This window comes from Fukomys damarensis, unplaced genomic scaffold, assembly GCF_012274545.1.
Source record: "Fukomys damarensis isolate Sample0158 unplaced genomic scaffold, DMR_v1.0_HiC HiC_scaffold_17, whole genome shotgun sequence".
Taxonomy (NCBI): Eukaryota; Metazoa; Chordata; class Mammalia; order Rodentia; family Bathyergidae; genus Fukomys; species Fukomys damarensis.
Window position 1 is genome coordinate 53,761,268 of NW_022900929.1, and position 14,940 is coordinate 53,776,207.

Below are 14,940 nucleotides of genomic sequence, written 5' to 3' on the forward strand. Positions count from 1 at the left end.
AAAAACCAAAAACAAAAAAAAAAAAAAAAAAAAAAAAAAAAAATCCTGGACAACAAGAGCAAAGCAGGAAGCATCAGAATCCCACAATTTTTGTTACAGAGCTACAGTGATACAAACAGTATGGTAGTGGAACAAAAACACACATGTGAATCACTGGAAAAGAACTGAGATGCAGAAACAACCCCAGGCCTATTTAGCTATGTGATCTTGGACAAAGGGACCAAAAACATAAAATGGAGAAAAGATAGCCTCAAAAAATGGTACTGGAAGAAACTGGCTATCCACATGCAGAAGAATGAATATAGACCCATGTTTCTCACCCTGTACTAAAATCAAAATGGATTAAAAACCTAGGTATAAAAACAGAAACAGTCTGCTGGAAGATAAAATAGTAAAACTCTTGAAGTCACAGGAATAAGCAAGGAGTTTCTGAACAGAACCCCAGTTGCACATGACATAACACCAATAATCAAGTTATATTATATCCAATTAAAAGCTTGTGCAAAGCAAAGGAAACAACAATGAATGGGAAATGGATTTTGCCAACTACACCTCAAATGGGGGACAAATACCTAGAATATATAAAGAACTAAAAGATCTCCCAAAAATAAGCTAATCAAAATAAATGGGAATTTGAAATGAATAGACACTTGTCAAAAGAAGTACAAATGACCAATGGCCAATGTGTACATGAAAAAATATTCAATGTCTATAGCCATTAGATAAATGCAAATCAAAACAACGTTGAGATTGCTTCTTATTCCAGAAACGGTGGCTGTTATCAAGAAGTCAAAAATCAAGTCCTGGCAATGATAAGGGGGGGAAGAAAGGAAACTTCTGCATTGTTGGTGGCTTTGTAAACTAGTACAACCACTGTGAGAATCAGTATATAGATTCCTCAGAAAACTAATAATAGAAATTCATCTGACCCAGCTGTACATCTTTTGAGTATATTCCCAGAAGAGCTAAAAATCATCATATTATATGCATACTCGGGTTTAAAGCAGCACAACTCAAAGTAGTTAAATCTTGGAAGTAGCCCTATATACCTATATCTGTTGATGACACATGAATGGATTTTTTTAAATGTGGTATATATACATAATAGAGTAGCACTCAGCCATAAAAAGATAAACGAGTCATTTTTGGAAAACAGATGCTCTCTGAGTTCAAAATGTTACGTGAAATAAAAATTAGATACTGAACATTAAATATCACAAGATTTCTCTTATACAAGAAACCCAAAGTATAAACGAATAGCAGAGTAAAAGAAAGAAGATAGAAAATGGAGGTAGACTTTCTGGACATGAGAAAAGGATGTGGAGGTAGGGCGAGATGGGAGAGAGGAAGAGAGGAAGTAAAGGATCAGGATGTGATAGGATTATGACTAATATCCCACAATATTCATTATGTATCACAAACATACTAATGCATTTTTAAAAGCTTATTAAGTCCGCAGTCATTACTACCCTGAATGCACCTGATCTTGTCTAAAAAGTTCATTAAGAGCAAAATAAAATTGACGTTCCCTAACAGAGAAAAGCTTAAGAGAAAATACCTAATTTATTTATGAAAAGAAGGAAAACTTTTGAGTATCTTCTGTATATCACATTTAGATGTCGTTTAAATATTGAAAACCATGTTTTTATAAAGAAATTGAGCTCTCACCCTGTAAATTGTACTACAGTAAAAATGGGCACAAAGACACTGAGAGACTTGACTCACTCTTAGCTTTATTTTCTCATCAGTAGAATGGTTGAGGTTATAATTCTACCTTTTGATCTCAATATTAAGATTAGATGAAATGATAACTATAAAAATTTGTCTGCAGTTATGTACCTCCTGTTGGTAAAGACAAAAATGGAACTCAGTTTTGTCAAATCTCCCCAAAAACTGTGTTGTCTTAACTAATATATATTACTATTCCTACCTCAACAGATTGGTTAGGAGTAAAGTAATAGAGATAAATGCTTAACATATTTGACATATGGTAAGCATACAATAAATGTAAGGAGTTACCATTCTTTATTAACTCTGAGACCAAAAGATAGTGGAGATTTTGAGGCTCGTGGAATTAAACCAACACATTATAGATGAAGCTAGGGCCTTGAAAGGAAAAGGATAAGGGCTTTCTTATAAAAGGTAGTTCTTTTTCTTTTTCTTTTTCTTTTGGTACCAGTGATCAAACTTGCGTCCTTGTGCTTGCAAGGCATTCAGCAGAATCACTGAGCTAAATCCCCGGCCCAAAAGGTAGTTCTTTTTATAATTAGGTGGAAGAAGGACTTCGGACCATTCAGTGCAGTGCTGAGGCCTCAGTGCTATTTTTCACCAACATACACTGCTGGAGTCGGAGTAAGTGCCAGGAGTTGTTGGGTGAAATTAGACTATGTTCCTCCAACTCCTTTCTGAACTCCTATCTTTTCTGCCAATCTCCAGTAAGTGAAATGTGCTGATCATTAGTGAGATGTTTTTGAATGTCATAGCTGAAGAAAGGAAGGATTTTATTTCATTATTGAAAGGGGAGAGAGATTCTGGCCTTCTGTAAGGCTATGTAAAGCATTGGTGGCAAAACCTATAGCACAAGTGCCACCATAGGCTGTTTGTATCATCATAAGCTCTAAAAGGTTTGCCATCAATGGTATAGATGAAAAATATTCATCTTAAAGCCACTTAATGGTCAACATACATATAGAATTTTTCACGTTTAGTCTTGTGCTACACTTCCTACCTAAGCTGCTTCAGGTTTGCAGATCAGTTATTCTAAATTCTACAGAAAGTACTGTGAGGAAGATATCAAGCAGAAAGACCAGCAAAACTAGGTGAGTGCTATTTTTACCAACAAGGATATTAACAATACTGAATTATAGTATTTTTTTCTCACGATTTCTTGTTGGTGATACTTCTTAAATAGCATCATTGTAGTTGAGTGGACCCTTTGACACTACATGTAATCTTGGTGATAATTGATATACCATGATTTCTTAAATATTTTTAGTCAAAAATATTTTATGTTTTCTTGTAACAATGGATAGATGAAGGGAAAACATGATGTCACTTAGGTAAAATTTATTTGGATTTATAAATATTATGATACGTGTTAAAGGACTAGTTTCATTTTGAATGTTTTTTCTGAATTGTTAAATATTCATATCCAAATAAGTATATTTGAAATAATCTTCATTATATATATTTCAGAATTCACACAAAAAAAGCCTTTTAATGTCATACTTATAGTTCCTCTTGTGCAATTTTGTTTTAGTCCATTCCCAGAAGTTGCAGAATCAGTTCAGCAAGAACTGGAATATTATAGAGCACAAGAAGATGAGGTTAAACGACTTAAAAGCATTATGGTAAGATCATGTTTGCTTTCTAAGTATTACAGGGAAAAGAAAGGATATCTGCAGGGATAAAGAGGTTCACTTTTGTCCTCACATAAAAGTTTACGGCCATTTATTGCTTTAATAACAACAAAATTATACAAGTATAATTTTATTCAAGTGATCTTTAAAAAAAGAAGAAACCTAAATTCTGGGATTAAAAATATTGTAAAAGAATAATACAAAGTTATGATTTGAAAGAAATAATGACTTTATTTTAAAGATAAATGTTCTAATACTTCTTCTACCATTGTTTGATCCAAGTTCAGATTTCAGCTATACTTTTACTACTGTGTGACCTGTGACAGTCAACTAGTAGTGATTAAACCTTTTCTGTAACTGTTAAAAGTACATATGTTAGGGCCAGGTATTTAGCTCAGTGGTTCTGGTGCTTGCGTTGTAAGCACAAGGACCTGAATTCGATCCCTGGTACCAAAAGGAAAAAAAATATATGTTTTCTGGGTATGGTGGCACACCTCTGTAATCCCAGCAGTCAGGAGGCTAAAGCAGGAGGAACTTGAGAAACTTGAGGCCAACCTGTGCTACCTACCTAGATGCTATTTCAAAAATATACACTTACTCCTCAAGAAGAGAATTGTTACTTTAGATGACCTTAATCCTACTACTTATCAATAATCTTATGGATATGAGTTGATTTTTGTCATTCGACCTGGAAATTATACATAGTTACTAGCACTATTTTTTACTTCTCAGGGGCTAGAAGGGGAAGATGAAGGAGCCATAAGTATGCTTTCTGACAACACTGCTAAGTTAACGTCAGCTGTGAGGTAAATGTCCAGTATATCCTCTTTGAAGTCTTTGTGTTGATGACGTTTATTTTGGAGGTTGAAAAATGGTTAATGTTTTTAATAATAGGAAATAGTAGATAGAGCAAATGTACCTGTGAACATAAGAAACTACATTGTGTTTTTAACTTGTTCAACCAATTTTAGTTCTCTCTTAGATACAGCAAGACATTTGCTTCTTTTATCAATTAGAAAAAAGTGATGCACAAGAGTAAATATGGCATGGTTCATATGAGAAACCCAAAGTATAAATAATTTAAAGAGTAAAATCAAAATAGATGATGGGAAACAGAGAAGTAGACCTTTTGGAAGTGAGAAGGGAAAGTAGGGATGAGGAGAAAAGGGAGATAAAGGGAAAGTAAAATGAATTGAGATACAATACACATATGTACCAGCTCCACTCCACATGATGAATGTTTTCATTATGCATCACAAATGTGATGTAAAGAAGTGATAATAGTTATTTCACCAGGAAAATAATGATAAAGCAGAGGAATTATTACTAATTTTCCTGTTGCTCTTCTTGTTTTACTAGTTGAAGGTTAAATACTGTTTTCAGCAGTTTGCCTTTAAGAGGGAGGGAGATTTCATGGTTCAGAAATGTGGGTAAAAGCATATTTCCAATAATGTGATTTTCATTTAAACTTTGGAAGCAGAAAAACAAATGGTAGCAATAATGATATTTGGGAGCCAGATTATTTTAAAATAAGCATTTCACCTTTATTAAAGTAATATATGCTGTATGTGGTGAAGTCTGCTGATTACATTCAGTGATAGACAATTTAACTTGCCACTTTGTCACTGTTTCAGTATTCCAAGTTTCCCAAGCACCAGATGTGGGTTTCATTAAAGTTTATATATCCCACCCCTTCCTCAAGGCCGGCCCTGCCCCCGCCCCATCCTGCCCTAGTCTCCCAGTGGCCAGTCCAGCGCTGGCTGGTCAGGAGCCAAGCAATGGACCAGTTTTGATAAGACATAGTGCTCCAGCATGCCTGACAGAATATGTTCAATCATGGCTTCCGAACTTTGCAAGATGATTTCTGTGGCAAGGCTTGAAAAGCACAAGAATTTGTTCTTAAATTATAGAAACCGGCACCACTTCCCACTGGAGTTCCTGAAAGGTAAAGGACTGCAGTACTTGGAGAGACTCTACATGAAAAGGAACTCCCTTACAACCTTGCCAGAAGACTTGCTCAGAAGCTTCCAGACCTTGTGGAACTATACCTTCACTCAAATAACGTAGTTGTGATCCCGGAAGCTTTTGGGCCCCTTGTGAAACTCCATTGTCTGGATCTCAGTGACATTGCCTTAGAAATTGTTTGCCCAGAAATTGGTCATCTGAAAGCTTTACGTCATTTTCGATTAACTAACAACCAGCTGCAATTCCTACCTCCAGGGTGTTGCTAAATTACTGAGTTGCCCAAGATGGGCTCCAACTTGCAATCCTCCTGCTTCCGCCTCCTAGAGTTTTGGTATTACAGGCACATGCCACCATGCGTGGGTGCTTTGTGACTTAAAAAATACTTTGTCCTAAGTTTTTTCAAGTACAGAAATTTCTAAATGCAAACATAACTGATTAATTTTAAGGCTTTGTGTATAGATCATAATATTTAGTTTCAGCACTGTTTACACAAATGTTATAGGACAACAGTGACTTTGCTTTAAAAATAATATGTAACCTCATATAATGAGTTGTCTTATTGTTTCCAGTTACAGTTAACATGAAAAATTTTAGCCAATATAGGATATGGGCTTTCCTTTAGAGTTTACTATGGTAATCAGGATCACTGGTATTTCATCATTATAGCTTTCAGCAAGTTCAAACATTCAGATATCCAGAAAATTCGATTCTTTTAAAGATTGCCTAGAAACTATATCTGCAAAGATAATTCTTTAACCTTTCATATGAGAAATTTAGGTAAGATATATGATAAAATCAAAATGCATGGTATAATGCTGTATTTGTAAACCTTTTAAAAATACACTCAATATATAAAAATTTTTAAAAATAAAGTTTATCATTTTCCTAGAAATTTTTATCATTAATTTTTAATTTTTTTCTTCCTGGTAGTTCTTTGCCAGAACTTCTTGAAAAAAAAAGACTTATTGATCTCCATACAAATGTTGCTACTGCTGTTTTAGAACATATAAAGGTAAATTTAACTTTTCTCTCAATATATGACATATTTTTTATAGGGTTTATATTTTGTAAGATGCTTTCATATTCATTATCTCATTGAGCCCTCACTCTAACATCATTATGAAGTATAATTAAAATGTTCATTATCTAGGCAGTAGTGTTACATTCATTTGTTTTGCAAATGAGAAAGTTTTAAGAATCTAGAAAGGCTGAGCGTGGCTGTGCACACCTTAATCCTGGCACTCAGACCCGTTTGAGACCCGTCTGGGCTACATAGTGAGTTCTGGATCAGTCTCAACTACATAGTGAGACCCTGTCACAAACAAACAAACAAACAAAGAATCTAGAAAAATAAGTGATTTACCAAAGAAAAATCACTTTAATAATACAAGTTAGAATCTGATATTTCTATTATGTTGCACTGCCCCAGTACCATTCTTACATTTTATTCTACTAACAGTGGACTTGTATCTCACCATCAGTAATGCAGATTTAGAAATCTATCTAAAATATCTGAAATACCCCTTAATAACATCATTTATATGACTTTGTTTTAGATTTTAGATGAGTGTTAACATTAAAGCTCCTCGCTATCTCTCAATTGAACTGTGATTTTAAAACAAATGTATTAAGGCTTCTAAATATTGTTACCGTGGTTCTTTTTCTCACAAGCTTATTCATGATTATCCCATATCAGCTTCTTTAATCAGTCCTTCAAAATTCTACATCATTTATTCTGGAGACTTGGAGCTGAATTCCAGTAGTAAATTGATCATATGCTAAGACTTACCTTCTGTTTTTCATTTGATATGATACATTTGAAACTGCTTAAGAAGATGAGTGTAATTGCTGCCTGTCAGAGGATTTGGATGACATCTGGATTTATGGAGATGGGACTTACATGTCTTATTATTGATTTGAAAAGCCATATAGTGTTAAAAAGGACATAATAAAGACAGATAACAGATGTTGTGCAGAACGAAATTTAAACCTGCATAATTTCTATTAAGCCAGTAAACTCATTCTTTGTTCCACTTCTTGAAATTGAAGCTTTATATTTTTCATGTACTTACAAGAATAGAAACATACTTGTACAATCTATAAGTGATTCTGCTAATTTTTTCACTTTCTTATTTGGCACCCCTATAAAATACTAAAAAGCTGTTTTAATCATCTACATGAGATTGTTGCCTACTGAAGAGAGAAAATATAAAGCCAGATGAAATGCAGCACAGCTTTATTGAGAATTTCCTTTTGTAGGAGAAAAAAATGCTTTGCTTACATGGCTAAATATGAAGACTATGAATCTAATAACAGAAGTAAAAAAATTTACTCCCCTGAAACGAATAAAATATAGGCTCTAGTTTACATCTATTAAACTAATTATGTAATTAGGACTCTGTGACCCACTTAACAAACATCTTTTGAATACTTGCTGTGTGCCACATACTTTGCTTATTTATATAAGGTACTATTTACAGATAGTTAAAACAGATTTAATGCCAGGCAAATTATGCATGCTTGTAATCCTAGCCTTTGGGAATCTAAGGCAAGAGGATCACAAGTTAAGTCCTAGCTGGTCAACTTACTGAGACCCTATCTCAAAGTAAAAAATAATAAAAGGGTTGGGAATATAGCTCAGTGCAGGGCCCTGTGTTCAATCCTTAGTACCAAAAAAAGAAAAAAGAAAAAAACACCGTGGCAGGGGCAGGAAGTTGTAATGATTGTTAATAGTCATATGAGTGGATTTTTTTACTTATAGTTTGTTTTGCTCCTTTTCACTATTGAAAGTTTATTCTTACATTGTACTTTATGACCTCAGTTCTCCTTGCTGTAATATCAGGAAAATGACAAGCTCAGCCCCTGCTACCAAACTAAGTTTCGTGACCTAAAATAACTATTTATTGTTCCCAGAGTGTGTGTGTTGTAGTAAGTCCTTAAGATACTGCAGTAAGCAAAACAGGTAAATTTTCTTTTCTCTTGGAGTGTATGGTGCAGTAACAAATAGTAGACAACAAAATAACTTCATGTATTTAATGATAAGAGAATAAAAAGAAGAGTTATATGAGGTAATAAAGAATGATTGAGAGGTCTGCTCTGGAGCTGAGTGGTTAACAGAAAATGCTTGCGTCCAGAATCAGGAGAAACAGCAAGTTAGTGAAGACCTCAGAGCCAGCTCTAGGCAGAGGGAATAAGAAGTACAGAGCCATTAAGACAAGCACATTTAGTATGTTTGAAGACCTAGAAGACTAATTTGCTTTTTTGAGAAGTAATGCAATAAGGAGTCAAAAAAATAGAAATTGAAGTTTGACAGGAAGTAATTGAAAGTTAATTACATGATCTGACTTGTGTTTTAATCAGAGTAGACCAAGGAGTCTGAGGAATGGTGAATACTGGAAAAGAAAGTGGAAGGTGGAAGACAGATATTCTAGCTTCCTAGCTATACTAGTATTTTATAAAGTACAATTTACTTTTGAAATTCTTTGTGATGATTACTTACTGCTTTACAGTAATGATTTTAAGTTTTTCAGAATCATTTTGTGCTAATTGAGGTCATCTGCCTGAGATTATTTAATATGCTACCATACTTGACCTAAATAATTCTGCTTAAAGATCTCCTGGTCTTATGAAAAGAATGTTACGGAAGGTTCCCTTTTCTGACTTTAACTGCTATAAAGTATATTTACTGTGCAGAAAAAAATGTAATTTAATGTATAGGGCACACTGTTAAGTTATTCGAGGAAACCAATTTAATATCAACAGTTTCTCCAGGCTGGGAATTTAGTTGAGGGGCACCATGCCTGCCTTGCAAGCACAGGTCCTGAGTTCAATCGCTGATTAAAAAAAAAAAAAAAAAAAAAATTTTTATAAAAGTTTACCAGTGAAGTTCACTTATAAAAAAAAAAAAAAAAAAAAAAGTTTTTCATAATATCAAAGATAAAGGAGCATATTTAAGTATTTACATGTAACTTGTGCTTGTATTTAGTAAGTCACTCATGTAGGAGTTACAGTAATTCCTATTTCTATTGTAGGAATAATTTCTATTGTAGAAAAATTGGGGTATTTTCTAGGAAGAGTCTTCTTTTAATGTTAACCATCTTTTCAAAGCTCCTTTTCTCCTGTGTCAAAAATAAGCACATAAACTTCATTGTTTTCATCTTATTACTCTTAGCTGAAAAATTCTTCTTAGAGTTTTCCATGGCTGTTAAACTTCCAACTTTATAGCATTTACTTTCTAGTGGCCTCCTTATTTTTCACATTGTTACACCATCTACCTCTGGCTATACTGTTAACATAATTAAAGAACTACTTCTCTGTAATACCTTGCTCAGAATTTCTTGACCATTTAAGCTTCACTTTTTTGTAAATATTCACCAAAGCAAAAAAATACTTTTTTAAAATTAAGAACACTGTGTCTTCTCATGCAGAGTTCTCTCTCAGAGCATTTCTTTTGTTATTTGTTTTTATTGCAGTTTAACACATTTCTTCTTTAAGGATGCTAAAATTATAGCTGCTTTTGATAATTTCCTTAGATGATTTTTCTGAAGCAAGATATAAGAAGAAATTAATCTCTTCAGACATTCTGGCAGCTATTTTGCAATTGATCTTTTTATGGAAAACTAAAAAAAAAAAGCACCAGTTTGCTTCCACTTTGGCAAATATTCTGTATTCCATTTATTGATGCTCTGAGGATTTTAATGGCTTTGGCCGTTAACTTGGGTCTAATAAATTGAAAAGTGAGTTCTTGATACTCATTTATTTTAAGTAATCTATATTTTTAAATCTTGGTGGTACTTTTCTTTCTAATGCACATATGACTTTCCCATTTGCTGGTTGCTTAGAAATGGCTTCTGAGATCACTCAATTTGGAGACAGCAGGTCTTAGCAACCTGAATATTCTGAGTACTTGTTAGTACCAGATACCTAAGAAAAGGAAAAGAGGCATACTTGAAAAGAATAGTAAGTAAAAGAAAGAAATAACATCAGATGCTCTTCTCCCCAGTGCTCTCACCTAAGAGAACTGTTAAACATCTGAATATTTCTTCCAGATATAGATGGCAGAGAATAAACTGTGAATAAACTGTCAGGACTTGGTTGTTAGTAATTTCTCACTTTTGCTGTGGAGAAAGTTGAGAGGGATTGAATGAGATCTAAAGACATCATGTGATGAGTGAAAAGGTCTACACTCAAAAAAAGGCTTAGCTCTTGTTGGCAAAGCTAGCTTCTAATTAGAGCTCCTTCTAATGAGGATTAACTTTCCTATGGCTTAACTGCTTTATCCTTCTTGGGGAAAAATAATCTTGCAAAATAGAAACTCTGAACTGTCTCTACTTAGTCAACACACTGAGGTAACTGATGCCCCCTTTCCTCTGTGAAGCATAGTAGCTGATGGCCACATTATTGACTTGCTGACATCTCATAGCTAGTATTTCCTTGTTATCCTTCCCTGCTCCCTTAGGTTGGATTTTTTACTCAACAATAAAATATCTGTATTTTATGTCAATTGTAAGGGTATGAAAATTTGTCTACAAAACTAAATTGCACATCTTAGACTCAGTAAAGATGGTGATTGAAATATTATCTCAATTTGTGCATAAAAAACCATAAAAGATTGAAAATCTTGGAAAATAGTATATAATACTCCAATTTCTTGCACTGTCTGAATTTTTTTTGTTCTACCTCAAAAAAATGAATTTAGAAATTATAGGTAATTTCTGATAGCTGTACTTTATGCAAGAAAAAATTTTCAATTAATATCTTTGTATTACATTAAGAATTTAAAAATTAAAATAAATTCAGTCAGTAAACTTCTACACTCAAAAAAAACACACACAAAAAAAAACCCAGAGATATTAGACCTACATTGGTGATTGACAGATAGATGTTCATTTTAGGTTTAAATTAAAAGGGATATTTAAAATGTATAAGTGTATAACATAAATCCTTTGTTAAGAGTCGTTATAACTGACTTTAATCACTGTTACTCCCAGTCACATTTGAGTTCAACTGTACTAGAAATCAGAACATTTCTTGGATTTGTGCCAATTTGTTTTAAAAATGATCTCTTACGTACCAAGAAAACAATCATATGACCTTGGTGTCTTTTCTTAGAGACCAAGGGAAATGTACTGTGTTCCAGAAAGTCCCAAACTGAGAAGCTACCACTCTATTTTACCTCTTTTCATCCCAAATGAGATTAGTTACTATCAGAACCAGAAGAAATGTTCTTTACTCCAACTATGATAAAAGATAGTTCTTGAAGTGATGGTGCCTGCCAGTAATCACAGCACTCTGGAAGGCTGAGGCAGGAGGATCACAAGCTTAAGCCCATCCTGGGCAATTTAGTAAGACCTTGTCCAAAAAATAAAATGAGGCTGGGCGTGATGGAACATGCTTATAATCCCAGGATTTGGGAGTGCCATGAGTTCAAAGCCAGCCTGGGCTGCATAGTGCATTTCATGAATCATCTGGTTGTTGGGCAACGTAATTTTTCACATTGGCAAACCCACGCATGCACACAATAATAACAAACAATTTCAAGACATTTATTATCTACTGATAATACACTAACTATAGACTATTGCAATAAAGCATTACCAGTGCTACCCACCTAGATGAAGGGATATCCAAGATCAGCCCTGAAAGATGGTGTAAACTAAACATGTGAAAAGGCGAGAACAAGAGAGTATAAGGTGTAGTCTTCAATTTATGTATAGCTTATATTCTAAAAGTCTAAATTTGTTATAGCTTGCTTTCTTTTTTTTTTTTCTTTTTATTGAGTTTATTGGTACAATCTAGGTATACAGTACAGTTACATTCATCATTGGGATTCTGTACCTTTGCATAATAGGTCTTGATTCTCATTTTTTTCCCCTCATCCCTGCCCTGCCTTCACCCCTTCCTCCCCTCCCCATTTACAAACACTTTATTTCCACTTTTTCAGTTTCTCATATTTTTTTCCTCTCCCTTATTACCTTTCCCCCACCCTTCCCACTTTCCCTATACCTTTAGCCCTTTACTTCCTATTTCACATTATTAATTATCTCATTAGGGTCCTGTGTACTATTATAGTTTTTCACACCAAAGAAACTATTCGGTATTTCAGTTAAAGAAATCTCTGTATGAACATTAAAAATAGGGAATCCTAAAATAAAACTAAAAAGGAAAGTAAAAGAGAAAAGGCAATGATGTAAGATTAAAATAATCCTTAATTCTGGAGATGAAAATGGTCCCTGAACATATTTAAATTGCTTCTTGCTCTTATAGTCTTATCTTATTCTTTTTTCATTATTTAGAGAATACTTTATTAGTTTCTGTAGTCAAACCCACATAGATGTGACCTTACGTATTTAGTACAATGTGTTACCCCTGTACACATGGAAAAAAAATAAAAATAAAAAAATTAACATTTCTAGACCAATATGGCTGTCACACATGGATAAGACCTTACATATTTAAAACAGTGCATTACCCCTGTACAAATGGAAGAAAATATTGTTTAACATTTCTAGACCAATATGGTTGTTAATTTCTGTACAATGCCAACGCAGTAAACTGGGATGACTTTTTCCAAAGTTGATAGCACAGTTAAAGTTTCCAAAAATTCAAATTATATATGTATATTTGTATAAAAAGACCAATAATAGCATTATGTTATGCATCGATAGCAGCAACAGCTTTTCCAGGTGCTGCAGTTATCTGAACAAAATTATAGACATTCAGCACATTCCATTAAAAAAACAAAACAAAACAACCAAAAAAAAAAAAAAACAAAGAAAAGAATAATATCCAGAAAACAGCAAAGTTCTGTTGCTGTTGTGGTAACTGGCACCATTTTTTTTATTAGCATCTTAACCATCATCTGGAAAGAGAACATGCTAGAGTAATATCATTAAATATAGTTCTGATAAAGCACGGTCCCTACTTTGTATCATAAAGCAGGTACAAGATATTTTACATTCATAGAGATATGATACAGTACCGTCCTACATCAATAATACTAGATTCAGTTTTGGTTTGAAATTTGCTTTGTCTGCAAGTAAGATTGCTACCCCTGTTTTTTTCTGGGCTTCTGTCACATGGAGAATTGTTTTCTGTCTTTTCACTTTCAGTCTATGGGCTTCTTTTTGCACTAGGTGTGTTTCTTGTATACAATATATTGTTGGATTTTGCTTCTTATTCCATTTTGCCAGTCTATTTCTCTTGATTGGTGAGTTGAGGCCATTGACATTGCTGGTTATAACTGATATGTACTGACTTATTATTGACATGTTATTGGCCTTTTGTTGACTCTTTTTACTTTTTCACCTTCTCCTTTTAATTTCTTGCCTTGCCTATTTGATTTGCTCTGTTGGGCCTCATGGTGTTGTTGCCTTCATTGTCTTTTTCTAGGATCTTGTTTAGAATTGCTTGTAGTGCTGGTTTGGTATTCATGTAGTTTCTCAGGTGTTCTTTGTCGTGGAAGTGTCTTATTTCCCCATCCATTTTGAAAGAGAGTTTTGCTGGATACATCAGTCTAGGTTGGAGATTGTTCTCTTTTAGTACTTGAAATATCTCATTCCAGGCTCTCCTTGCCCCAAGGGTTTGTGTTGAAAAGTCTGCTGTGATTCTGATGGGCTTTCCTTTGTATGTGATTTGTTTCTTTTCTCTTACTGCTTGTAGTATTTTGTTCTTCTGTTGGGTTTCTGGGATCTTGATTATTATATGTCTAGGTGTAGATTTTTTTTTATTGTAGCTAGTTGGGGTCCTATATGCCTCAGTTATCTGAATGTCAAATTCTTCCCCTCTGTTTGGGAAGTTTTCTGTCATTAATTCTGCAAACAGCTTTTTTAAGTCATTTGTATTTTCTCCTGTTACTTCATGGATTCCTATCAGTCTTATGTTATTCTTCTTTGCATCATCTAGGAGTTGTTGGATCGATTTCTCATGATCTCTTACTGTTTTTAAGAGACCTCTCTTTTCCTGGCCATTGACTACAATCTTGTCTTCTATGTCTGAGAGCCTATCTTCGCATTCCTTTATTCTATTGCATGCACTTTCAATAGAGTGTTTAATCTCCTGGATCTCTGTTTGAATCTGTTTTATGGATTCCCTTTCTTTCCTATGTTGGGCGTTTATTTTTTCCATTTCTTTCTTATGCTGGGCCTTCATGGCTTCTATCATGGTCCTGAGCTCATCTATTTTTCTGCCAGTTTCTGCTCTAGAGTCTTGAATCACGACTTCCATTTTGCTCACTATCTCTATGGTTATCTGGGAAATTATTTCTGTTTTGAATTTTTCTAGAGCCTGATTGATCTGTTTTGTTACTTCCTGTGCTTTGAGTTCAGGGTGTCCTGGTGGTTCACTATCGGCCTTTTCATCCTCATTTGCCCTACTGTTTGCCATTGGTGAACTGGAAGTCTGTCCTTGTGTCTTGCTTAAGTGTTTTCTCATTTTAATTTTTGTTGTTGGACTGTCCTTGGTTTAATCTCTGGATTATCACCCAAATCTTCCTGATATAGTTGCACTCTATCTTCTGTGTCTCTAACGACCCACAGACATTCTCCTCTTCATAACATCAGAGAAAACAGCTCATCAAATCAACGGCAATGCTTTATCCCAACTGATACAATCAGCA

General features: G+C 34.1%; 1 protein-coding gene and 1 pseudogene across 4 annotated transcripts in view; both read left to right on the forward strand.

Annotated features, from left to right (window-relative positions):
• Positions 1-14,940, forward strand: part of Scfd1 (sec1 family domain containing 1) — a 99,983-nt gene that overhangs the window by 46,353 nt on the left and 38,690 nt on the right. For all 4 annotated transcript variants that reach the window (XM_010633549.3, XM_033765112.1, XM_010633550.3 and 1 more), the window contains 3 exons: positions 3,260-3,350; positions 4,092-4,165; positions 6,255-6,336. In XM_010633549.3, coding sequence (XP_010631851.1) covers positions 3,260-3,350; positions 4,092-4,165; positions 6,255-6,336 — 247 coding nt within the window. The remainder of the gene's footprint in view (positions 1-3,259; positions 3,351-4,091; positions 4,166-6,254; positions 6,337-14,940) is intronic.
• Positions 4,173-5,659, forward strand: LOC104868676 (annotated as a pseudogene).